Raw genomic sequence first — 25417 nt, 5'->3', positions numbered from 1 at the left:
GATTGTCAAAGATGAACAGGAATGAGCTGCAGATAATCCTTTAGAACATAGTTTGTGTGATATGTATGTTCAACTTTCTTCTATGTGAGATATTAACTGCATAAATCTGTGAACTAGAAAAAAGCATGAATAAAGATAGCAACTTTCAAATTTCATTTTGGCAATGGGCATGAGCAGCACTCTGATTTTCTTACCCTTGTAGAAGAGCAGATAGCATTTAGCGCAAAACCCCCAAGGTTCCTGGAAGTAAAGATATTACTAAGCAATTTGCAACACATGTAAGCTAGGCTGAAAATCTGCAGATAATTTAACATCTAAAATTAAAAAAAAAAAGCAAAAAGCAATTATTCTACAATTAACAAAAAAGGAAAACAAAGAGACATTATAATAAAAATCATAATAAACAATACAAATTTACTTCCAATAATATTAAACATTTATTATCCTTTTTTGTCTTTCTTTGCTTGTAATTGTGAAACGATATGTATGTGAGTATATTTATTATGGCTTTGAGTTCCTTCTCTCCTAATCTGCTGATTCAGTGGCAATAGAAGGAGTATGGATGAATAGATGGAGTAGAGAGAAAAGGTAATCAATCAGTCAACTAGTATTTACTGATTCTCTAAAATGTGATGAAATTGGTAAATGGGAGGAGAGTCAAATTGAGTTATGTCATCTCAGCAGGAGTACACCATTCACAGCTCCAAGAGTTCATAGTCCTTAAGGGTTTGCAGCAAAAGAATGAAAGGCAGTCAGATTAAATCTTTAGATTTTGAACAAGCCAAAACATAGCTTTTTATTTCCATTCCTCTCTTTGGTGCTTAAATATCTTAAAAAAACTAATCATGTCAGTAGATGAGTACTCATTTGGGAATCATGTTTTTGAGGTTTTCTTCTACCTTTCACATGAAATTGATAACATTGTATAAGATGTTGTATAGTATTTCTAAATCTTAGCATAGAAGTTGCAGCCTAATAAAATATAAGTGACATGTTCTTTCTGTTTTATAAAGGAACCTTGATTTAGCCATACAAAAGAAAGTTGTTTTATCAAAATTGATTATCTCAGGGCTAAGCTTAAGATAAATGGATAGCCAGAGACTACTATGGCAGTCTACTGGTTAAGACTTTTTGCTTCCATTTCAGGGGGTGCAGGTTTGATCTCTGGTTAGGAACTAAGATTCTACATGCTCCTAGGTGTGGCCACACACACACAAAGATAAATAGACAGATTGAGGTAGATACAGAAAATTGAACATTGTGAGGTCAGTTAATAGAGTGACATAATCAAATTGGGAGTGAGGGAAGTCTTGTGAAGTAAAAGATATCTAATTGGTGATCTGAGTGTTGTAATTTAACCAAGTCTGTGTGTGAAGCATAGTTGGAGGAGTGTAGCAGTATGTGTTGAAGGGGTGTTCAAGGTAAAGGGGACAGAAAGTGCAGAGACAAAGGAGTCAAGAGAATTTTCAGGTGGGCTTGGATCATAGAGCTCCAGGTGAGGAATTCCAAGAGAAGCAGGAGGGACAAACTGAGTCAAGTTACTTGAGGACTTTGGATGAGCACCAAAGAATTGATGCTTTCAAACTGTGGTGCCAGAGAAGAGTCTTGAGAGTCCCCTGGACAGCAGGGAGATCAAACCAGTCAATTCTAAAGGAAGTCAACCCTGAATACTCTTTGGAAGGACTGATGCCAAAGCAGAAACCCCAATACTTTTGCCACCTGATACAAAGAGCTGGCTCATTGGAAAAGACCCTGATGCTGGGAAAGATTGAGGGCAGGAGGAGAAGGGGACAGCAGAGGATGAGATGGTTGGATGGCATCACCAATTCAATGGACGTGAGTTTGAGCAAACTCCTTGAGATAGTGAAGAATAGGGAAGCTTGGCATGCTACAGTCCATAGGGTCACAAAGAATTGGTCACAACTGAGTGACTGAACAACAGGAGAGAGAGAGAGATTATTCTCTCTGTCATGCACATGACAGTTTGTGTTCATGTGGGCACATGTGTTGAATGCTAATGGAAGATGAAGAAATGATGAAAAGTGCATAAGGTCAAAGAGAAGAGAGCTAAGCAAAGAGGGAGGAATCAGTCTTTCATGACCATCTCTTGGACTAGCTCTGAGTTTTTAAGGAGTAAGGCACTGAGGCTACTGAAGAGGTTCTGAAGGGGTCTTTGAGACTAGAGTCTCAACAATAGCCACTGATAGAACTGGGGGCAAAATATGACACAGAGTTCAGAAGCAGTTAGCACACTTTGCCAAGGCTGTGTGGAAGACAGCCGTGCTCTGATATGGTGAGAAGGAGATGACAGAAGAGCATCACTCACTGTTTGGAATTATCATAAGATGTAGCTTTTGAAGCACCGAGAGGTCACAGCCTGCACAAAGATAGCATTTCCACAGAAATTCCAGCTTAAGGTTTAATGACTGCAGATATCATTGAAAAGCCCTGGGAAAAAGAACCAAGAAAATATTTATGAACTTCTGGGAGTCTCTCTTGGGGAGCTCAGAAGTACCTGGAAAAGGCTTCAAAGGGGCAAGTAGCAACAGGTGCTCTGCAAGCAGATTGGGCCTAGAAACAGTGAAATTTGTGTCATCAATGTGATATCATGCGCTTCTGACTCTTTGTAACCCCATAGAGAGTAGCCCGTCAGTCTCCTCCATTCAAGGGATTTTTCAGGCAAGAATACTGGAGTGAGTTGTCATTTCCTCCTCCAGGGGATCTTGCCAACCCAGGGATCAAACCCACGTCTCCTGTGTCTCCTGCATTTTAAGTGGAGTCTTTACCCTCTTAATCATGGGAGAAGCCCCATGACCCATATGTAGCCTCAAATCTATGAAGATGGCAGAAACTCAGAAGATAACTGCTTATCAGTTTAAATAGAGCAAAACCATCCTCATGTTATAGTTTTGTGATGATGTCTGCTCCTTCTACAGTAATGTCAGGATAGAAAATGAGCCAAGGTATAAAGCAGATGTTTCTTTCTCTTATTTCCTTACTCAGGGATTAGAGATAATGTCCTAGTGTTCTGGCAGGGGGAGAGCATAAAAGTTCAAACAAGGAAATATATCAAAATGGACTTCCAAATCAAATGAAAGGGATTGAGATGAAAACTGTAAGCTATAGTTCAGATCCTTCTGAAGATTTTGAGGAGGAAGGACTCTAAACAAGAGGAAAGTGGTCAGAGCAAGCATTGGGAAGTAGCTGGATGACTTGTGGAAGGGGGTGTTTTAGGACCACCATTTCAAATTTTACATGTGCTGGGTAAGCATTTGCATAGATGGACCAGGTCCATTGGCATCCAAATAGAACAGAGGAAGAACTGGATTGAATGACACGTATTACATGTAGACATTAAATTAGCTTAAATCATATGAGGACTTTTAGCATCTAGGAATTTTACATTTTTTTTCATAGGAAGATGCTTATTTAAAAATATTCAGTAGTTACAAGTCAACTGCCTAGACTCATATATAAACAAATCACAAAATAAAAGTTATTATAAGTCTTTAGTTTTATATTGCAGCCAAAGTCTTTCTTTGTAATAAGGATACCTCATAAAAATTGATATACTTGTCTTAAGAAGGAAACTATAGCATACATATTCCCACACATTCAACTTGATGGTTTCCAACCAGTCGCATGTGACTCTGTGAAAGTAGAGACTATTAGGAACGATCTGTTTCTGTTCAATGATTACTAGGGCGTCAGACATCCAGCCACCTCCCTGTAGTGTTTGAGAGTATTTGCACAATATGTATGCTCAGAGAAAGGCTCAGTTTCTATCTGTTGATCTAGAGGTTGCTGTATTAATAGGCTGCACACTTCATTGATTTTAAATTAATTTCTAAAGAGACACAGAGGATAACTACTACAACCCACAGACATTTCTGTTCTCATTGCAATCCACAGCTTTATTGATCAATTGCCTAAGGAGCAGAAGTAATCCATTTTAGGTTTACCTCTCTGAGAGAGAGTGTACACTACAAGATTCACTCCTCTCATTTGTAATCATATTGACAAGAGGTCAATCAGAGGGGAGAACCGTAGCATGGTTAGTATTCTCTTGATCCAGACAGATGAGTTTTTTACTTGTAATTTATTTAGTAGGAAAGCAGTGGCTTCTCACACGTGCTTTTTAATGTACTTTTTTGTTTATTTCATTGTTTTCATTTCTTTGTTTCTTTAAGAGAAATTTTTTAGTCTCAAGGAGACTGTTCTGCAAATTTTTCCAATGGAAATTTTCAAACTCTTCAGAAAAGTGATGAATAAAATTTCTGAAGAAATATTTTCAGAAATTGTAGGAAATGAAGAAAAAATTCTGTTAGCCCTGCCAACCTCAGGAATCTTTAAATAGTGTCCTCATCCACTTTCCTTGGTGTTCAAATATTACTATCTGGAAGTGAAGTGACGTGAAAGCCGCTAGTTGTGTTCAACTCTTTGCAACCCCATGGACTAAACAGTCCTTGGAATTCTCTAGGTCAGAATACTGGAGTGGGTAGCCTTTCCCTTCTCCAGGGGATCTTCCCAACCCAGGGATCAAACCCAGATATCCCACATTACAGGCTGATTCTTTACCAGCATAGTCACAAGGGAAGCCCAAGAATACTGGAGTGGGTAGCCTATCTATCCCTTCTCCAGCAGATCTTCCCAACCCACGAATCAAACTGGGGTCTCCTGCATTGCAGGCTGATTCTTGACAAACTGAGCTATCAGGGAAGCTCTATATTACTATCTGGGATTTGGCCTAATTGTTGCAGGGTTTGTTTTTGCCCCATCTTATTTTAAATATCACAGATTTTTACAGTTGTTCTGTTTACATTGCAAAGAAAAAGCTACTGCCTTTCAAAATTTTGGTCTTATTGTTTATTTAATCCAACCACAAATATATGTAGAATACCAGGCAAATGCCAAGAAATCTTCAAATTGTTGAAAGTACATAGTTGAATTCACAATCTTTGGTTTATGAAGTGCCTCCAGAAGTACTCTCTTGGGAAATCCAGAAAAACTAAAGTTTGTTTATAAGTTTTAAATGAATATTATGTACAGAGCTTTCTCTTTATTGAATTAGAGCACTTATTGTCTATCTAACAACCATTCAGTTGTATATACTGTCTTTTGTCGGTTTTATGTACAGTTTAATATAGTTTATTAACATACATACATAGAGTGCGATGATTACGATTGTTGCCTTTGGAGTGCTTGCAGTCAAATCTTGGTTCTTCTAGGCTTTGCCATACATTCTTGGGAAAGTATTTTACTTCTTTGTGGATCAGCTTCCCTATCTTAAGATGGAAATAATAGTAACACAGGTCTCATTGAGTTCTTGTGAATTCCTGTACATATGCGCCTAAAACTGGCACTCATCCCCTGGCATTGAGTGTGTATGTAAATGTTAACTATTTCATAGATACAAACATTTATAATGATAATATACCCACTTATATTTTGTCCTTCCCATATGATTTCAGTGTTCTCAACCAACAAGAAATCTTTCCATGTTGTATCTTCCACAGGGAAGATTGTTGTCTAGATTCTTCTGCATTTAAATTAGTACTGAAGAGAAGATAATTTATGTTGTTAAGCAAATTTATAGCATTTTACAAATAGTACTAATGTTTAATTCAGTCTTATTTGTAGTGTCAAAAATATGGAGGTAAGTTTGGTATCCAGGAATAGACAGTAACAATGCTATATATGTGTTTATGTTTGTGAGTTCGTATGTATAATTTAGTGTGACTATGAGAACTAGATTATGTATAGCAGCATGTTGGAATCTAAAGTAAAACATGATCCTATTTAATATATGATACTATTTACATATTAGAAATGACACAAAACACTTGTTAGAAAATACGAATAAGACAAAGTAAGCATATATAGTTTGAAAGGATATGTATTAAAAATATTATTGCAGGTATTTATGATGAATAAGAAATGGGATTGAGATAGAGGATAGAGGGAAACAATAACAATAGTGTGCATGAATTATGGAGTTTGGTTAGCTTAAAATTCGGAGTACTTGAGATCATAAAGGAAAAACAGTCATACACATTGCCTTAGGTTGGCTCCTAGAAAACAGTCTCTGAGAATAGTTTTCATGTAGGGAGTTTGCATAAGTATTCTCAAGAACAACATCTATAGGACAGTGAAAAGTCAACATGAGGTAGGAGAAGTTCAACTATGATAAAACTGCAACAAAGAAATCATTTGATCCCATGAGGTGTTCAGGAACTGGAGTAGCACTTCATAGTTGTCAGGAGGAGGTATGGCCTTTGTAACTCAACATCAGCAAATTACTGGTTATGGTCTGCCTCCTATAAGAGGGTGAAACCCCTGGCAAAGCAACATCTTTGTGGTTGGATTGTGGGGGTCACTGCCCCAAAACAAAGGCAGCTGAGATGAAAACCATCAGCAGTCAACACTCCCAGAGGCTGAGGTTATGAGAACCTGGGCATGAATAGGTTTCTGGGTGCCACACCATAGCATCTGCTGCATGCATGTATGTACACACACACACGCGCGCACACACATGAACAAACATATTATTGGAACCAAATTTGATAACTGTATTTCAAATAGCAACAAATAATGTTTTCATCACATACTATTAAAATGACAGAAATTCAGTTGTCCTCAATATTTCAAAATCATCTTAAGAACTGCAACCTGACCAAGTCTTGTGAAGATCATAGGTGCAGTTGGAAAACATGAAAATTAAACTTGAGTATCAACGTCAAGCCAGTCTGGGACAACCATGTGAATCTGCTTTTCTTCGTCTGAGCAGAATAATAGGAAGAACATTCAGGGGCACATAGAATAGAAAACAGAAATTGCCATACCCAACAGTGCTGAGTAACCAGTAGGTATTTTAACGGGTTGCCTTTTCTTTCTGTTATAGTGGTTGAATTGTATCTTTCATAAGAAGAATGAATTTGAGATTATTTATTTAACACATGGTATTGTAGGATATTGAATGTTCTAGGTGTTTTACAAATATTAAGGCATTGGATCTTCAAGACAATCCTCAGGATAGATACTATTATTATGCCCATTTAGCGAAAAAAGAAAATGAACCACAAATAAATTGACCAAGGTCACACAGATAGTCAGTAGCCAGGGTTTAAACATTAGGTTGCACTAAACTGGTTTTTACTAAAATGTGTTCATGGTTCTCACTAAACATTTGAAGTGAAACAGCTATTCTTCCTCTTTCTTTACTGTTCTCTGTGTCTATTATTGGCCACCATTTAATATTTTAGATGGATATATTTTACAGTCCCATCTATCATGGAATAAAAATTTAAAGCTAGAGGACACCTCAGAGATCATTTAGGCCAATTTGTCACTTTTATAGAAGAGGTGAATTGAGTACCTGTGGCCATAAACCTTGTGAGCAGCCTGTCTGGGACTTCTTTCTTGCAACACTCAGTTCTGTGTTCTTTCTACTGTGCCATGAACCAGCTTTGGCTGGTTAAAAAAGACTTAGTTTATTCAATGACAGAGCCGCCTTAGTTTCACTCCATGCGCTATGTGGATAGTCAGTCACTTCATCCAGAAAGGTATTTTTCTTCCCTTGAACATGCTCATATCCTTTGCCTTAACAGTAGAGAACATTAGAGTTAGATTTTTCTTTTTTCTCTCAGGGATAGAATTGCTTTCAGAAGGATAGGTGGAAAAGAGGAGCAGTTCTCATTTGAAGATAGCTTTCTTGAAGCTCCCTGTTATTAAGAAAGCTTCAGGTTAAGGTTATTAGAATGAAATCAGAAAAAAAAAATGTACTCTTGCTAACTCCAGAGATTAATGCCTGTGAGAGCTGACTACAGCTTAAAAAATTTTAGCTCCACACACGTGTTTGATGAAATTGTCGCCTGGCCTATATGTGGGAAGCAAATATTTACTGTCAGAAATAGTCTGGTCTCTCTTGACTTCCGTTAGCTTCCTGCAGCTGGGAAGAATACATTTTAGCATTGGATATTATAAGATTGAAAAGGTCATTGCTAGACATTCATCAATGCTGATACTTTAAAATTGTCAGTCACTGATTTTTTTCCATAGAGTAGTTTATATGAGTCAGTTCTAACCCGAGATTAAAACTTTAAATTCAACTGTAAAAAGATTATCCTTGGATTTTGTATTAAAGTCCATCCCTGAAAGTTAAGAGTAAAATTTGACTTTCCCTAGTGAGCTTGTGTTTATTGACACATATTTTAAGAGGTAGAAGCAAAATAGAAAATAAGTAAGCAGTCTTTGAAAACACATTACAGCATTCAGAGCACGTATGAAAATGGTGAAGCTCTGAATGGTTTGAGTGATAGTAAATTCTGAGTAGTTTGAATATAATCAGAACTGCAGCACTTGGATCAAGGAGTAGAAAAAAATGCCCCTAAAAGGTACGTGCTAAGTCACTTCAGTTGTGTCTGACTTTATGGACTGTAGTCTGCCAGGCAGTTCTGTCCATGAGGATTCTCCAGGCAAGAATACTGGAATGGGTTGCCATTTCCTCCTTCAGGGGATCTTCCCAGGGATGGAACCAGTGTCTCTTATGTCTCTTGCATTGGCTGGTAGGTTATTTATCACTAGAGCCACCTGGGAAGCCCACCCCTAAAACACTTCTACCCAAAATATCCCTAAGTGCTGAGTGATAAAAGGCAAATACTTTGGTACAGAAAATTTACTATTTTATTCACTCAAGGGAAACATCCTGCAGCATTGAAAAGTTTTTGACCTATTCTGTTTGTAACTTTTATCTTCACTAAATTCCTGAATCTGTGATATGTTTATGGACAGCATCAGATCTTTTATTAGATCCCTTAATTTGTCCTTCTTCTTATATGATAGCACCCTCAGGTGAACTATTATTAAAATGATATTATGAACAGTAATTATTCTGAAATTTTTAGCCACGCATTATTCATGATGGGAAGTTATGGGTATATGTATCAGCATTTGCAAACATGTATTGAACACCCACTGTGATATATTAGTTGAAGCTCACAGATTTTCTAAAATGGGCAATTCAAGTTAATAGGGTAAGTGATTCTTATGCACTGGAACTGTTGATAACTATCAGTGGAACGACATTGTTTGTTCTATACTTACTACGTGCACTACTACTGCTTAAGTAGTAACTTAAGTACTTTACGTACTATTTGATCATCACAACAACGTTTGTGATAGGTGCTATTGAGGCTGTTTTAGAGAGGAAGAAGGTGAGTGACAGAGAGGTTAATCAACTCATTAGAGTCACATAGCTAGAATATGGCAGAGCTCTGGATTCTAGCCAAGCAATCAACTCCAGAATTTATGCTAAAAGCCACTCCACCATCCTATGTACCATGTGACCAAAACAAGAATTGAGCTTCCAATTTACACAATTTAACTTCTTGCTAAATTACAAGAAATTCTATAATTTAGCAGAGTTTTAAATATAAAAGCATGCATGTCAGTCACCTTCATTATGCACTGAAATTCACAGAAACATTTGATGATATATTTTTTCTGCAGAAGTACTAGGATCTTTTAAAACTATATGACATCACTGTGTACATTAATTTCTGTATGCACATGCTACCCAGTGATCCATCAAGAGAGGAGGTAGGCTTAAATGTGCAGACTTTGAGTCCCACACCAAGGGACCAAATCCCAATTCTACCACTCATTAAATAGATGACTTGGAGCAAGTAACTTGACCTCTCTTATCCTGGGTTTTCTCATATTTAGAATAGGGTAAAAGTAGTATGTCTCATGTTGTTTAGGTGCTCAGTTGTGTCCGACTCTTTTGCAATGCCATAGACTGTAGTCCACCAGGCTCCTCTGTTCAGGGGATCTCTCAGGCAAGAATACTGGAGTGGGTAGCCATTTTCTTCTCCAGGTGATCTTCCCAACCCAGGGATCAAACCTTCATCTCCTTCATGTGTCTCCTGCACTGCAGGCAGATCATTTACCACTGAGCCACTAGAGAAGTTAACCTACCAATGTGGACATGTTTAATTTAATGCCTGCCATGTTCTAAGAACTCAGTCAATATTAGCTGAGGCTGTTGTCAGTGTTAGTATTCCCATTATGTATAGTCCACCTGAGCTGGCAGGGCAAGGACATGGGAGTTTCTACAGGGCAGAGTAAAAGATTCCTTTTCAACCAAAGCAATTCAGTTCAGTTCAATCGCCCAGTCATATCCGACTCTTTGAGACCCCATGGATGCAGCACGCCAGGCCTCCCTGTCCATCACCAACTCCCGGAGTTTACTCAAACTCCTGTCCATTGAGTCGGTGATGCCATCCAACCACCTCATCCTCTGTCGTCCCCTTCTCCTCACCCTTCAATCTTTCCCAGCATCAGGGTCTTTTCAGATGAGTCAGCTCTTCGCATCAGTTGGCCAAAGTATTGGAGTTTCAGCTTCAACATCTGTCCTTCCAATGAATATTCAGGACTGATTTCTTTTAGGGTGCACTGGTTGGATCTCCTTGCAGTCCAAAGCAATATCCCTCTATTATCTTCAAACTTCAAGAGACTTCAGTTTATTTTTGTTATTGATATTTCTAATAACTGTCTGCCCACTTAATTGCATCATGCTCTGGTTTAAGGAGTGATTTTATTTTGAAGGAATTTCTTCAAATTAGAATGTGATTCAAATGAGATCTGGTAAGAAAATCTTGTTCCAATGACTGTGATGTGAAGAAACTTATTGTGAAAAATCCACAGATTTCAGCACTCTTATTCAGAGCCTGAAATTAGAACTAAGATGGCAGTCAGGATTAATAAATTGAAAATGTGCATTTGAATGATGATGTTTCATAGTTACAAAGCAACAAATCAAACATATTTTGATGATTTGATAATGAAACAGATGCTTCTGTTTTTATCTCTTATAATCATGGTCAGATAGCTAGGAGAAACAGTAGAGATTATCTTCTGGTTTTCTGAATTTAGTTCTCATTATTTTGAAGAAAATAGTTTTTTTTAACAGACAAATTGTATTGAGGTTCAGAATAGGCTATCACCTGCTGAGGCTTTGTGTATAGGATGTCAAAGATCTTTTGGAATTTTGAGGCTTTGCTTATACAGTTAATGTGTCATTAGAGTCTTAAGTTTCTTGTTGAATATTAGTTCCCTACTAGTAAAATACATATTTCTTACATATATTTACATTAGGATAATATCTAGTTAAAGGAATCATTATCCACCTAAATTACAAAAGTCAAAAGCACAGACTTATTCTCAATTTACTTTCTTCATCATTGTACAGTCATTTACCAAGGATGGTTATTTTATCAGTGTACTCTGAAATTGTTCTCTCCCTAGTTCCTTCTGGCCTAGTTTAGTTGAAGATTCAGACATTCTTGCATATAGGAGCTGGTGACTATCATAAACAAATAAAAACAGAATTCCTGAAAATGATAGTGAGTAGTAGGATCCTGGCAAACTGGGGACCAAATGCCCTTAAAGAGCATAGCCAATAACCAACTAAAGAGGATATATGAAACTCATTCAGTGTCAGCCTGCAAAAATTGGTATAACTCATGGATGGTCAGTTTACAACCTTTATTTTACACTCGCATCACTTTTCTCCTGTAATGTGGTAGTGACTCCTGACTTTAGCTATATTTGTGTGTAATCCATCCTCCATACTGGCACCAGGTGATTTTTTGTGTCACTCTCCTCCACAATTAATGATAATTGTGTCACTCTCCTCTTAAAAAAAAAAAAAAAAGAGGGCATCACCACATTGAATGCTGCATAAAATGCAAAGGTCAAATTCTTTATCATGATTTATAAAGGGGTCCTTCTTGGGTCTAGCCTCTTACTCTATTTTCAGTCTCATCACCCACCATATGCATAATACTTCAGAAATACAAAGTTATATAACTTTGTCCAAGCATGCCATGCTATTGATGCTCCTGTGCTTGTTCTTACTGCAATTTCTCCCCTCACTTGTCCAACTGGTGGACAACCATCCTTAAAGCTTTACTTAGGCCATAGTACCTCTTTGAAGCCTCCCTGCTCATGCATACTTCCTAGACTATACAACAGATAGTCCTCAAAATACAGCTCTTTTTAGGTGCCTTCCACACATCACCGATCTGTTCAAGTTTTCACTCCATATCTGTCCACTTTATTAATTAGCTTCTGTCCTCTAATGCACAAACCTTCACTGACTCTCTTTTGTCTTTCTGGTGTCTGGCAGAGTACTTGGCATATAGTATGTGTCCTGTCATTGTGTGTGGATCTGAATATCAACTTCTTGCCAACATGCTTTCCATATTCTGTTATGAAGATGGTAAGAAAGAGAATGATGAATGTTTTTGTGAACACTTTGTACAGGGACATAATTATCAAACATACTTTATCTCCAAGGCAATGACTGTTTTTATTAATCCTTTAAAGCATGCAGGTGCTGTATGTTTTCATGTTCACTTTATTTTAGAAATCTCCAAGTTGGCATGATCAAGGAGAAAGTACTGTTTAGGAAAGAGGGCAAAGCTCCCATAAATCGCAGTTGTGGGTTGATTTCAGAAAACGCTAATACATATGATGTAACCCAACTGCTGACTGATTGGACCATATCAGGCAGTATCTCCACTGGTTGTGTTTAGTGGGCATTTATATAGTGCTCAGCTCATGATGCTGTTTGAAGCAATATTCTCTTTCCACTACACCGAGTATACGGTTCATAATTTTTTGACCTCTTTGATTTATATGTCTGTTTACCACAGCTTTTGTTTTGATATCAGAAACCATTAATCCTTCAAAGTCCTGCAGTTGTAATGTTAACTGCCAGCAGCATTGATTTGCAATTGGCATGAGAGTATGCTTCAACCATTTTATAACACTTCTGATTTGTTCTTACCACTGAAATCCTCAAATATAGAATTTTCCCTTACTCTTCACAAAAATATGCTCATTCAAACAAAAGGTGAGCTCTCTAATATAGACCTTTGAGTTCATTTCCTTGGTTTTACTTCAACCTTTTAGTCAAGGCTAGTGTTTCATGACTCTTGGTTTCCCTATTGATGAAATACAATGAATAACTATTGTTTCTGGGTTATTTTTTATTTGTCCATAATCTAACATATATGCTATGTATACATATAACACATATGTATATATGTGTATGGGCTTCCATGGTGGCTCAGTGGTAAAGAACATGTCTGCCAATGCAGACAATGTGGGTTTGATACGATTGAATCAGGAAGATCCCTGGAGAAGGAAATGGCAACCTGCTCCAGTATTCCTGCCTGGGAAATCCCATGGACAGAGGAGCCTGGCAATCTACACTCCATGGGGTCTCAAAACACTCATACATGACTTAACAACTAGACAACAACAAACAGCACGTGTGTATATGTACATATATATATGTGTGTATGTTTATTGGGGGAAGAGACAGTTATATCTCTTGTTGGTGATCAACAATACATTTTATTTTTAATTACATTTATGTTTTATGAAGAAAACATATTAAAGGCTAATTTGAAGGTCTTTATAAATGATGTACTTTCACTTGTGAGTTCTCACAGTGACTACTAACATCATAAAAACCAATTTTTAAATTATAGAATTTTAATACCCCTAGGGTATATTTCATTTTTTGCATAGTTAATAAGAATAAGGTCTTCCCAAGTGGCACTAAGTGGTAAAGAACCTACCTGCCAATGCAGGAGACACAAGAGATGTGGGTTTGTTGCCTGGATCAGGAAGATCCCCTGGAAAAGGGCATGGCAACTGATTCCAGTATTCTTGCCTGGAAAATCTCATGGACAGAGGAGCCTGGTGGGTTTCAGTCCATAGGGTCACAGAGAGTTGGACATGACTGAAGCGACTTAGCACATACGCAATAAGAAGAATATAATTCTTCAGCCTTGATAGAATCTATAAGGGTGATTTTGCCTCCATTAAACCTTTATATAAAATACTTTTGAGAAGTATGGATAGCTGAATTTGTTTGAAGTGGGTGTATGGGGGAAGATGACATGAAACAAGATATTGAGAAGAAAACAAGAATATGTGGGTCAGTCTAAGTACATGTTAGCCAGTCTATTAGGACACATTCATTCTCACTAATGAAAGTGTTTGCAAAAGAATATAAAGTACCTGGGGGAAAAAAATGATCTAACAGTTAGCTCATGTGCAGGTAATCCATTCTGCTTTTATAGGGCTTTTGGGAATAAAAGCCAAAAGTTATTTGTGGTTTGCTTTTTAACATCTGCCTTTTCCCTAATTTTGGAAATATTATCAAATTTTGACATCACTTAAAGAAATCAAGCACTTGTACCTGAAAGCTAGAAAACTCCTTTTTTTGACAATAGAAAACTCTAGGCATTAACTGCTTCTTTGGGAAATTTGGTGTTTTTCAGGGAATGATGTACCTGGAAGAAAGACGGCTTGTTCATCGGGACTTGGCAGCCCGTAATGTCTTAGTGAAATCTCCAAACCATGTGAAAATCACAGATTTTGGACTAGCCAGACTCTTGGAAGGAGATGAAAAAGAGTATAATGCTGATGGAGGAAAGGTGAGTATCTTTTTGAGAACAATATTACTTGAAAATATAGTGTAATATCCTTTTATCTCCTTATATATTATAGAAAGAAGCCAACAAACCTGAGGTTTAAGAGATTATAAAATCTTAGTTCTACTATTTGCCTTCTCTCCTACCCACAGTAATTTATATATATACATATATATATACATACATACACACACATATATACACAACTATATATACATATAGTTGTATACATGCACATACACAAACATACATATGCATATATGTTAATAGAATAGTTAAAATATGTATATAGTATGTATTACCAACTTCCATTTCTCAAAAGTAGCTAAAATACGATGAATGTCTAGATCCAAGTGGTGTTTATGTCAGTTCTAGTGTTGGGGAGTGGGTAGCTCCCAACAAACTCTAAAAATTACATTTTAATCTAGGGCCATATAAATTATTTCATTGATCCTATTAATTTAAGACTATCACAAAGAGATCAGAGAAGTACTTCTCTCTCATAGACTTGAGAGAAGTCTTGCTACTACCAAGAATCATAAATATTGGAAAGTTGAACATTCTATTTAACTTCTAATCCTCCTGTAGCAAAAGCAACAGATTGCTCTTATCTGGCTTTATTTTTTTTGGTTTGTTTTCATTGTAGCATATGATTTACCAATTTATTTATTGGATTGGCCAAGAAGTTTGTTTGGTTTTAAGTAAAAATGAAAGACACATTTTTCATTTTCACTAAGACTTTTATTGAACAAAGTATTCACTAATCAGGACTTCCCTGGTGGCTCAGTGGTAAAGAATCAGCCTGCAATGCAGGAGACTCAGGTTTGATCTCTGGGTTGGGAAGATCCCTTGGAGAAGGAAATGGTAACCCACTTCAGTATTCTTCCATGTGAAATTCCGTGGACAGAGGAGCCTGACAAGCTACAGTCCATGAGGTCCCAAGAGTGGGACATGACTTAGCAACTAAACAACAACAATAACAAAAATTCACTAAGCGAAAGAACTTTTTGGTCAATCCAATATTCTCTGACTCCCTCCAATAGAATGTCAGCCATTCCATCCCAAGGAACAGTGCCACTGCCTCTTCTAACTTTTCTGACTCTCCACCCACAAGCCCTGCCTGACAACTGTCTTTCTGCCTCTCTCATTCACCATATAGGGTCTCAATCCATGCCTTAGTTCCAGTTCTTAACTTTCTTCATTAACCCATAGTTTAGTTGTTATTCTCGGCCAACTGTTGAGGATACCTCCTCTTCATGTGGAGGCCCCTATAGCTTGGCCTAGAGAAACTTACATCAGAAGAGACCAAATAAAATAAGCAAATGCAGCCTTAACCTATAAGTGCATGCTAACAAAAAAAGTAATTAATGTGCCAGGTAAATATGTTTATTATTTGCCTTTACTCATCATGGGCCATCCAGATGCATATTATAATTATTTTACAATGACAGGCCTCCAAATGCTTAACATTGGTTTTTATACTAAACCCTTACAAATAAAACTATATATATTCAACTCTTATCACAAACACAAAGCAAAACACAACACGTATATTTTTAAAATCTTCAGTTTTGTAGCTTTCTCTGGCTTTTCCTTGATTTTATTAGCCTATTTTGCCTGTTTACTACAAATTACAGCCGTTTGAGACCACAGCTTTGAAATTCACTACAAGACTGCACAGAAGTAGAAGTCTATAAATCACATGACTTCGCTTGTCTTGAGAACATACAGCTGTAAGATTTGTCTAAAGCAAGATTCATTAGAGCTTTAAATGCCTAGTAACCATTAAGTCTTTATCAAGCCACCTGTGATTTAAACGCGCTTCTTTAACAGTGTCTGTAGTCCATAAAGTCGGCTAACTCCTTGCCCGTAGGGAAATTACTTTCGGTGTGTCTTCTGTTCCCTTTCACTGAATACCGTGATTCTGTCACAGAGTTACCTTGGCATCACCTTGGTGAGCAGCCAACCTCATGATTTCAAAGGCCTATTTAGCTTTAAGCTTTCAGCTGCGAGGTAGAAGTGTTTATCTTTATTCCAGAGAATCTAATTATATTCCCAGCTCTATACCACTGCCCTTCCTAGTTGAAACTTGTTCTGCTGACCCATCAGCAGCAGGGTATGTGAGCTGAGTCGCTTTTCTTACAGTGATGATGGATTTGTACTGATCCTCTCATATTCTTTTATATAATTCCTATTTTGAAAATGGTACGTATTTTCAATACCGGCTACCCAAGTTGAGGGAGATCGTTTGTGGCTGGGGAACAAAGCAAGGCTAACTTTGGAATTCGTTATTTTAGGTGTTTTAGTGACCAAATTATCTGAGAGGAGAGGGAGAGAACAGGTGTAGAAAGAGTTCATTTTATCAGTGGCCAGAAATTTGAGGGTGGAAAGGGTTCCTGAAAATGTAGGGAATCTTATTTGGGGGAAAACAATACAGTATGACCACATTATTAGAAATATATGTATTAGATGTTTCAGAATTGATGCTGTGAGTCATAATATTAGTTAGTAACTTAATCACTGAACAGTAAGAAGATTAGAAAGTGATATTTATTATTTCTCTGTTTACTGTTTATGAAGGTTTTAAAAATAAATATATTTTAATTAATTCTTTTTAAGATTAGATTTCATTTCATTTCCTCCCTGTTTTGAGAAATAACACATTTCTATTTTTCTATGCATACAAGAGAGGCGAATCCAGAGACTCATATTGAGGAAATATAGAAATGACTTTTTATATGACTTACACTTCTTATTTTTCTGTAGATGCCAATTAAATGGATGGCTCTGGAGTGTATACATTATAGGAAGTTCACCCATCAGAGCGACGTTTGGAGCTATGGTAAATAATTCTTCCTTGTGTTATAAGGCTTTTAAAGCAAAAATAAACATTTTAGGTTTCTTGGTTCTCTAAAATGTAATATATTAATGTCTTAGTTGAGTTGTCTATCATAACCTTTGCTTTGGTAGCAACTTGTCTAATCATTTTGATAAACAAAACAAAACAAAAAGCAGCGGTTTTAGATTAGGGACATTTTCATAGACTCCTATGGCCTTCATTTTCAACAGATCTTTGAAAACATAATTTCAAATGCAAAAATGTTTCTAAAAAAGCATTTTCTTATTGGAATCTAGTTATATAGTAAGAAAATAGAGATTATTGTTAGAACAAATACCAATTATTGAAAGCAGTAGGGTGAGAGCAATAAATGTGAGGGAAGAGATAGATAAGAGAGATGATTTCTAATTATAGCTTTAATTGTAATTTATGAACTACTTTTGGAGTAAACAGATATATTAGAAAACTAATAAATGAATGGAAATAGTGATTTTAAAATTTAGAACATTTATTTATTTGCATCTAAAAGTTTTTGAGATGAGCTTCTTAGCACCTGTCTGGCTATTTACAAACTTAAGTCCACTAAGTATTAGTAAGAATAAATCAACACCTTTTCTAAGTTTACATAAACTGTATAAAACTAGCACTTCTAACAAGTAAAAAGCTCAATGCTTCTTTAAATGAAAATGTGTTGGTGAGTTTTGAAAGCATGAAGCAATTTATTTTACTCAAATTTAAGCTTAGGTTTTATTTTTTGAAAGAAGATTAAACAACCTGTATGTTTTTATCTAAAAACAGTATAAATTATCTTTAAAATATAAAATATTTCTATGGGGTAGTTTTTCTTTCCACACCTGTAAACCATATGAGGTGTTAAAATTTTCATGAAGGTCTTATATAGTCTACTCAGCTAAGAAGCAGAGTGTTGTGTGTTTGAGATTAGGCAAGTATAGGGAAACCCTTGACAAAACTTAATTAAGCTGAAAGGACTAAATTAAAAACAGATATATATCATTATATATAAATCATATACACTTAAATATGAGATAGAAATATATATAATATAATATACATTAGCATGTACATGTGTTTATATTATATGATATAGATTAGCCTATATATTACATGATAAAGTAGATTTACATATAAGATAGATTTATATAATATCAAATAGATTTTTTTTCTTTTCTTTCCCTTTTTTTTCCTACTTATGTTTCCCTGAACTAAATGTGACAATCTACAAATTTTAAATGACTTCTAGAATAAGTAAATGCATATATACAGTAGAGAAAATATTGGCAGGGCAATCACATTTTTAATAATAAAATTTATCTTTTGAAAAAAATCCTGTTTTAAGGTCATACTATTATTCTTCATGTTGAGTTGCAATATCTCAGAAGCTGATGGATGGATAGATAGATGGATGGATAGATAGATAAAGTGAACTCTGTTTTGAAACATAGCCCAGGTCATCAACCCATATCTATGAGGCATTGTAAGATTTTTATTATGTATCATAGTTGGTTGCAAGAGTCATAAAAGGCTAAGAAAGATTCATAGTCTTGTTTACAGTGAATCTACATGGAACATTGCTACTGGTTGCATATTTACTTTTATAAAAATAAATACGCATTGAATATGTTTTCTATCTTCAAATAATAGAATTGTAAGTTTTGAAGATGTTTCTGATTTAGTTTTCTTGAGATTACTCTTCCACATGCAGCCATCTCTGTTTAACCCTATCTTGTCATCAAAGCTGCAAAGATATAATTGGAATATTATTGGTAGAAGTGGGGGTTTTGATTTTTCTACTTCAACTTTTATATTGATGTGTTTCTGTTTATTGTATTTTCTATTATTTTTATTTGTAGTTGCCTTGTATCTTACTCATAGAAGTTCTGATAGAGACATGAAAGTACCTATTCTTTTATAATTACAAATATAAGTTAGTAAAGTGTTATCATTAAATACATATTCTATAAATATAACAATATAAATAGACAGTAATCTACTTCTTAATTTGTTTCAGCTTTCGTCATGAACAATGACTTTTAGTCATCAGTTCTATGAATCATTCTTCAGTATGCAAAATCAAGTAGTGTTTTATAAGGCTGAAACAGTTAAATTGTGTAACTAATTTACATGTTTATACTATATTTAAGATCCATAAGATATAAATATTAACCAAAAAAATCAGATAATCTTTAATGATACTATTATGATGAATAATTTTAAGTTTACATATATTTTTATATTTTAAGCTTTGCATTTTTATCAGTCAATGATAACTGTTATGAGCTAAAAATGACTTGAGCTTGAATAAATAATTCATCACAAATGTCATCGGGAAAAAATAACCATCATTAATGAATTTTATATTGAAAGATACTTGTATATGCATCAGCTAAAATTCTGTTATTATACTATTATATTACTATTATACTATTGTATTAGCAGATACAATTTCTGAACTAATAATCTTTACCCTTAAGAGAACTATAACTATTAAATTATCTAATTATTAGATTATAAAGAGGAGCTCTGTATATGTTACTGTTCATATCAGTATCATTATTCTTATCAAAGTTGGCTACTTGCAAGCTAGTATTTAGATTTGTTGCTTTCACCAAGGAAAGCATTGTTCTAGTGATTCAAGATACTGTTATTATCTAAGAAATAAACTATTACTGATTTCTTTCAATTTGGAGATGACCACTTTACATGCATTTTGTTTTGCATATGGATCATTCTTCAATCAGTCTCTCATATGTGCTAAAGAAATGAATCTGTTTTATTCTACTTATTCTCTTCACATTAGTTAAAAAGAAAGGCACAATTATTTATTGTAACTTAGAACCCTAGCTTGACCTTTAGGACTTTTAATAGCAAAAATGTTAATCTAAAAATTAATCAATATCAGATTTTACCTAATCATATTTGTTTGGTATCAGTACACGTGTATATAGTAAATAAATTGTTTTACAGGCTCTAAGATGGTGAAACTTAAACTGGGTCAACAAACATTCGTATAATGTAGTAGAAATGGGGAACAGATTCTCTCTTCTGATATCCTCTTTGAACTATCTCCACCACCCATTAAAATTTTCAGGACAATGCTAAAAAATTTAAATTCTTATCATTGGCCTTCTCACATGGTCGTAGAAATCTGAAGAGCCTTTCTTTAGACTATTTCTAATGGCCCTCTGAAAAGCATTCTTTTGCCATGGACATGTTGCTGGTTTACTCATAGTATATTGCTGATGTTCTTATGTAAGAATTTGATCTCTAATTTAGGAGTCACTATATGGGAACTGATGACCTTTGGAGGAAAACCTTATGATGGAATTCCAACCAGAGAAATTCCTGATTTATTAGAGAAAGGAGAACGTTTGCCCCAGCCTCCCATCTGCACTATTGACGTTTACATGGTCATGGTCAAATGTAAGATTGCTAATCAATCTGAACAATTTTTCTGTGTATTGAAAAATATAAAATTTTAAAGATCATTGTTAAAGGAGAATGTAAACACCTGTGTTTTTTTGTGATTCTTTTTAATATGAAGCAATATCATGCTTTCATACTATGAAGTCAATATTATATGATTCTTATACTTCTTATTTATTTCACTTTGATTCTTATCACTTCTATGCAATCAACTTGTTTCTCACAAAAGGATGTAATTAATCACAATAATGTTAATAATCTTTAAAGGAAAAAAAGCAGACTAAACAAATGATCTACACATAAAGAAAAAGAAGCTTGAAGCCAATCATTTAAAAAGATGAATTAAATGGAAATGAGTTTACTAGTCTCAGTCAACAGGAAATTAGTAAGGCAGAGTGGGAAGTGGAAAGGCATGAATCTATATTGAACTAAAACGATTGTGAATATTTACTTTTTTCAATTAAATCATTTGTTTACATCTAACTCTCTTATTTTTCTTTCTCCCTTCTGTGTCCCAGACACATATGTGTTATAAATGTGTTTTGCAAGCCTAGGCTCTTAATTTAAATAGAATTAGGGAAGTCTCTGGAGTTTCTGAATTAATTTAAATGAGATTAGCATTCAGCAATCTTTCTTGTGTAATCTGGGGTTTTCCCCTTTTGATTTACACAGGGTTAGCAAAGAAACAAACTGGTGAAGGTGAACAAGCATCTTATTAATAAGAGACTTTGGACCCAAGTCTACTCAGATTTATATTCATGATGTGTGTGATACATTCTGACAGTGAGGGAAGAAATAAAAAATGTGCTTTTCAGTTTGGGTCAGCATGCCCTTTTCTCTAAGCATAGTTCTATTTACTCAATATTTAGTTAGAAAGAAACTGATACCTCACTGAGAATTTAACCTTTTTTGTTCCCATAGAGTTCCAGAAACACTGATTTTCTCATTAACATATTGGTATCAAAAACATTTTTCTTAATGGTTGCATATAAAATATAGAGCATTTGAGCTTTGTTAGGAGAGGAAAAAATCAAATAATATTAGTGGCAGCCAAAAACTTCCCACAACAAGAATAAAAATTGAATTACCAGAAACAGAGAAACAAGTTTTATAACTTGGCTCAGATGGTAAAGTGTCTGCCTGCAATGTGGGAGACCTGGGTTTGATCCCTGGGTTGGGAAGATCCTCTGGAGAAGGAAATGGCAACCCACTCCAGTACTCTTGCCTGGAAAATTCCATGGACAGAGGAGCCTGGTAGGCTACAGTCCATAGGATCGCAAAGAGTCCGATACGACTGAGGAAATTCACATTGTAGGTTAAACATTGTCTGGTAGTCATCTATGGAAGAGAGTGTACAAACATACATGCATTACATAACTTGATCCCATAACTAGAGTGAGATGATTTAGATAGTTCATTTAGATGCTCCAATAAAATAATGAAAAATCAGGAATACATTTTTGGCAAATAAGGACTTTTACCTTGCTTTTAGAAGTTTTAGTATCTAAGAAAAGGGTCATTTGGCAATAAAATCAAGGAAAGCTTGGTACTTTTATCTTGTCATTTCATCAGTTAAATAGAGCCTGGGGAAATAAGACCCACTTTATCTAGACTCCCAGCTAAATAATAATACATACCTTGAAAATTGCTGATAGTGTTTTTATGCTGGAAAGGCTAATACTCAGATAAGTGAATGGCTATTGCACAATAAACATTACCAATCACTTTGCATTAGTTGTTTTACCCACCAGGGAAAAAAAAGCAGCATAAGAAAGTTGCTTTCGATTCTTTTCTTCACTTTTATGCCATTGTATCACATTGTAATCAAAGTTTTTAATCTATGTCACTCCTGATATAAACTGATAAACTATATTCCAATCTCACCTTCTATACACATCAAAGTTTTTTTAAAAAATTCTTTTTACACATAATGAGAAAAGATCTGAGATTTCTTACATTCCTATGGTTAGCCTAGGTTATATTTTCTATGATGAAAAACTTAATTTTAAATTATATCAATAAGATAAAAAGCTTATTACATGTAATTATGAATATCAGTAAACTGATTGTGAGACTCTCACCTATTGAATTGTTTCTTTCATTAGTTTTCTTTGTTTTTCAGGTCATTTTTATTAAAATAATATTTTTCAAACTTAACCTGTATTTTTGTAAAATTTACATCCTACTTCTTCCTAATTATGGATATATTGACTCTTATTGCTTGTGAATTTCTAGGTTGGATGATTGATGCTGACAGTAGACCTAAATTTAAGGAACTGGCTGCTGAATTTTCGAGGATGGCTCGAGACCCTCAAAGATACCTAGTTATTCAGGTTTGTACCTTTGACTTAGGCTTTTGAGAAGATCACAATGGAAAGCTCACTACAAAATAGTAATAATATCTGAACTTTTGAACTGTGGATATCACCACTCACAAACTGATTAACTAAGCAGAACATCATGTGAAATGACTTTTGCTTGTCAGAACCACTTCTAAGCATTTTCCCTTGGCACTTAAATGCCTCTGCTATTGATCTGTCATATAATTATGATTATTCATGTGCATAAAAAGGCCTTTATCCTCAGATAAGCCTTGAAGTACTACTCTACTAGTTACATTCATTGTTATAATCATCTCTTCTTGGAAAAAAAAGAAAATAAATTTTCATTTTCATTGTGTCCATGTTTGAAGGTAGTGAATTAGAAGTTTAAATATATTGACATTTCATTTCCTAGAAAAATATTTTAAAATATTTTTATTTAAAAAAGTAATATCTCAGATTATTATAACCAAACAATAACTCAGATTCAGATGAATTAATATACATAGATAAAATAATAGGCCAAAAGAACATTTTATATGTAACACTACAAAAAATGGATTTGATCATTTAAATTTGCAGTAAATTTTGTTGTGAATATTTTGCCTAAACCATAAGCAAATAGACTGGATAACACTGAGTTAAGATTTCTCAATAAAACAGAGTAGTCTTTATCTTCATATCAATAGTCTGACATGAAGATAAAAGTCACATTTTAGCAGACAATGATTTCTATCTAACTTTTTCCCAAATTAACTCGATTTTAAAAAATGTTTACAGAAATATCATATAACTTAAATTTTTTAATTCTATTTAAGAAATAGATTAGGTAAGAGAGTAACAATTGTTTTGGTGTTTCTCCCACTCACATTTATGTTCTTTTCTATGTTTGCTGTGATTTTGAATGATATCACTTTCATAATGTGCTGTAGAACAAATCATGGATACTTTGTGTCTTGATAGCTTTGCACTATCAACCAACCAAATATAATAAAGATTGATAAGTTCATTGCTCTTTATTATTTACTCTTAAAGTCACAGTTCAAACACCATATTGGCAATGAAACCTACCATTATTCTCAGATCTAAAATGGATTATGCCTCTCTAAAAATAGCCTCAGCACTCTGCTTTATTCATCTCAAATGGCATTTATCAAATTTTTTTTGTATTGAATTTATTTATCTTTCCCTGTCATATCTATATATGTTATAGGCTTCTATATGGCAGGTAATTGTGCTAAATAATTATTTTTTAATGAGTGCATGAATTTGCAATGATTTTGATATTACATAAATTTGCTGCAAACTTCATATATTTAAGATGAAGGAAAGAATCATTTTTGTGTGTGTATCTGATGGGCAATTTTTTAGGGTGATGATCGTATGAAGCTTCCCAGTCCAAATGACAGCAAGTTCTTTCAGAATCTCTTGGATGAAGAAGATTTAGAAGATATGATGGATGCTGAGGAATACCTGGTCCCTCAAGCTTTCAACATCCCTCCTCCCATCTATACTTCCAGAGCAAGAATTGATTCAAATAGGGTAAGAAGTAATTACATACCACTTCTCATATTATATCTGAGAAACAAAATCATGGAAATACTCTGCAAGCACTAAAATTACCAAATAAATAATATAGCTCAAATCAGTGTGATTCCTAAATTAAAAGCAAGTTGTATTAACAAAAGATATGCCAAACTTGCCATATATAGTTAATTTTCGAAGGCAAGCATGGCAATACAACATGCACTCTATAATATCTTCAAGATTTCAAAAGGAGAAATTATTTTTTGTCTTAAATTTAGTTAAAACAAATCTCAATTTTTGAAAATCTATGACCAATTCAAGCTAATAAATCTATATGTGTTTATAAATAAATGAAAATTCTTCCCAAGATAGGCTCTCTCCTTTTTTCTTGATAGGATAACATGACTTATTGCTCAAGAGACAATACAAGTACAGCTCTTTATTTAGCAGACATTAAATATTTTCTGTGAGGTTGAAGTAGAAACAGAACACTGTGCAATCCTTTGGACTAAATCAATCATCTTGGTAGGGCTTCTGAATCATTTCTAAGATGCATATTTAAGTTTTGAAAGAAGCTTCTGAAAGGAATTTATATTTCATGTTAAATATTAAGTCCACTCTATGTGAATAGCATTCTTTCTCTGAAAACTATCAGTCCATGCATTCATTTGTTTATTTTTTGAAATTTGTTCATCACTCCTTCAACATTTATTGAATACCTCTGCATTACTAGACAATTGAAATTCAAAAAGTTTGACATAATTACTACTTTCAAG

General features: G+C 34.7%; 1 protein-coding gene across 2 annotated transcripts in view; it reads left to right on the top strand.

Moving 5' to 3' along the window:
• Positions 1-25417, top strand: part of ERBB4 (erb-b2 receptor tyrosine kinase 4) — a 1244626-nt gene that overhangs the window by 1178229 nt on the left and 40980 nt on the right. For both annotated transcript variants that reach the window (XM_081582978.1, XM_081582977.1), the window contains 5 exons: positions 14358-14513; positions 17277-17352; positions 20644-20790; positions 23029-23126; positions 24486-24656. In XM_081582978.1, coding sequence (XP_081439104.1) covers positions 14358-14513; positions 17277-17352; positions 20644-20790; positions 23029-23126; positions 24486-24656 — 648 coding nt within the window. The remainder of the gene's footprint in view (positions 1-14357; positions 14514-17276; positions 17353-20643; positions 20791-23028; positions 23127-24485; positions 24657-25417) is intronic.

Source organism: Giraffa tippelskirchi, chromosome 3 (assembly GCF_054371585.1).
Source record: "Giraffa tippelskirchi isolate mGirTip1 chromosome 3, T2T-mGirTip1v1.2.pri, whole genome shotgun sequence".
NCBI classification, from domain to species: domain Eukaryota; kingdom Metazoa; phylum Chordata; class Mammalia; order Artiodactyla; family Giraffidae; genus Giraffa; species Giraffa tippelskirchi.
The sequence above is the reverse complement of the archived record's forward strand: the minus strand, read 5'-3'. Positions and strand labels throughout refer to the sequence as shown.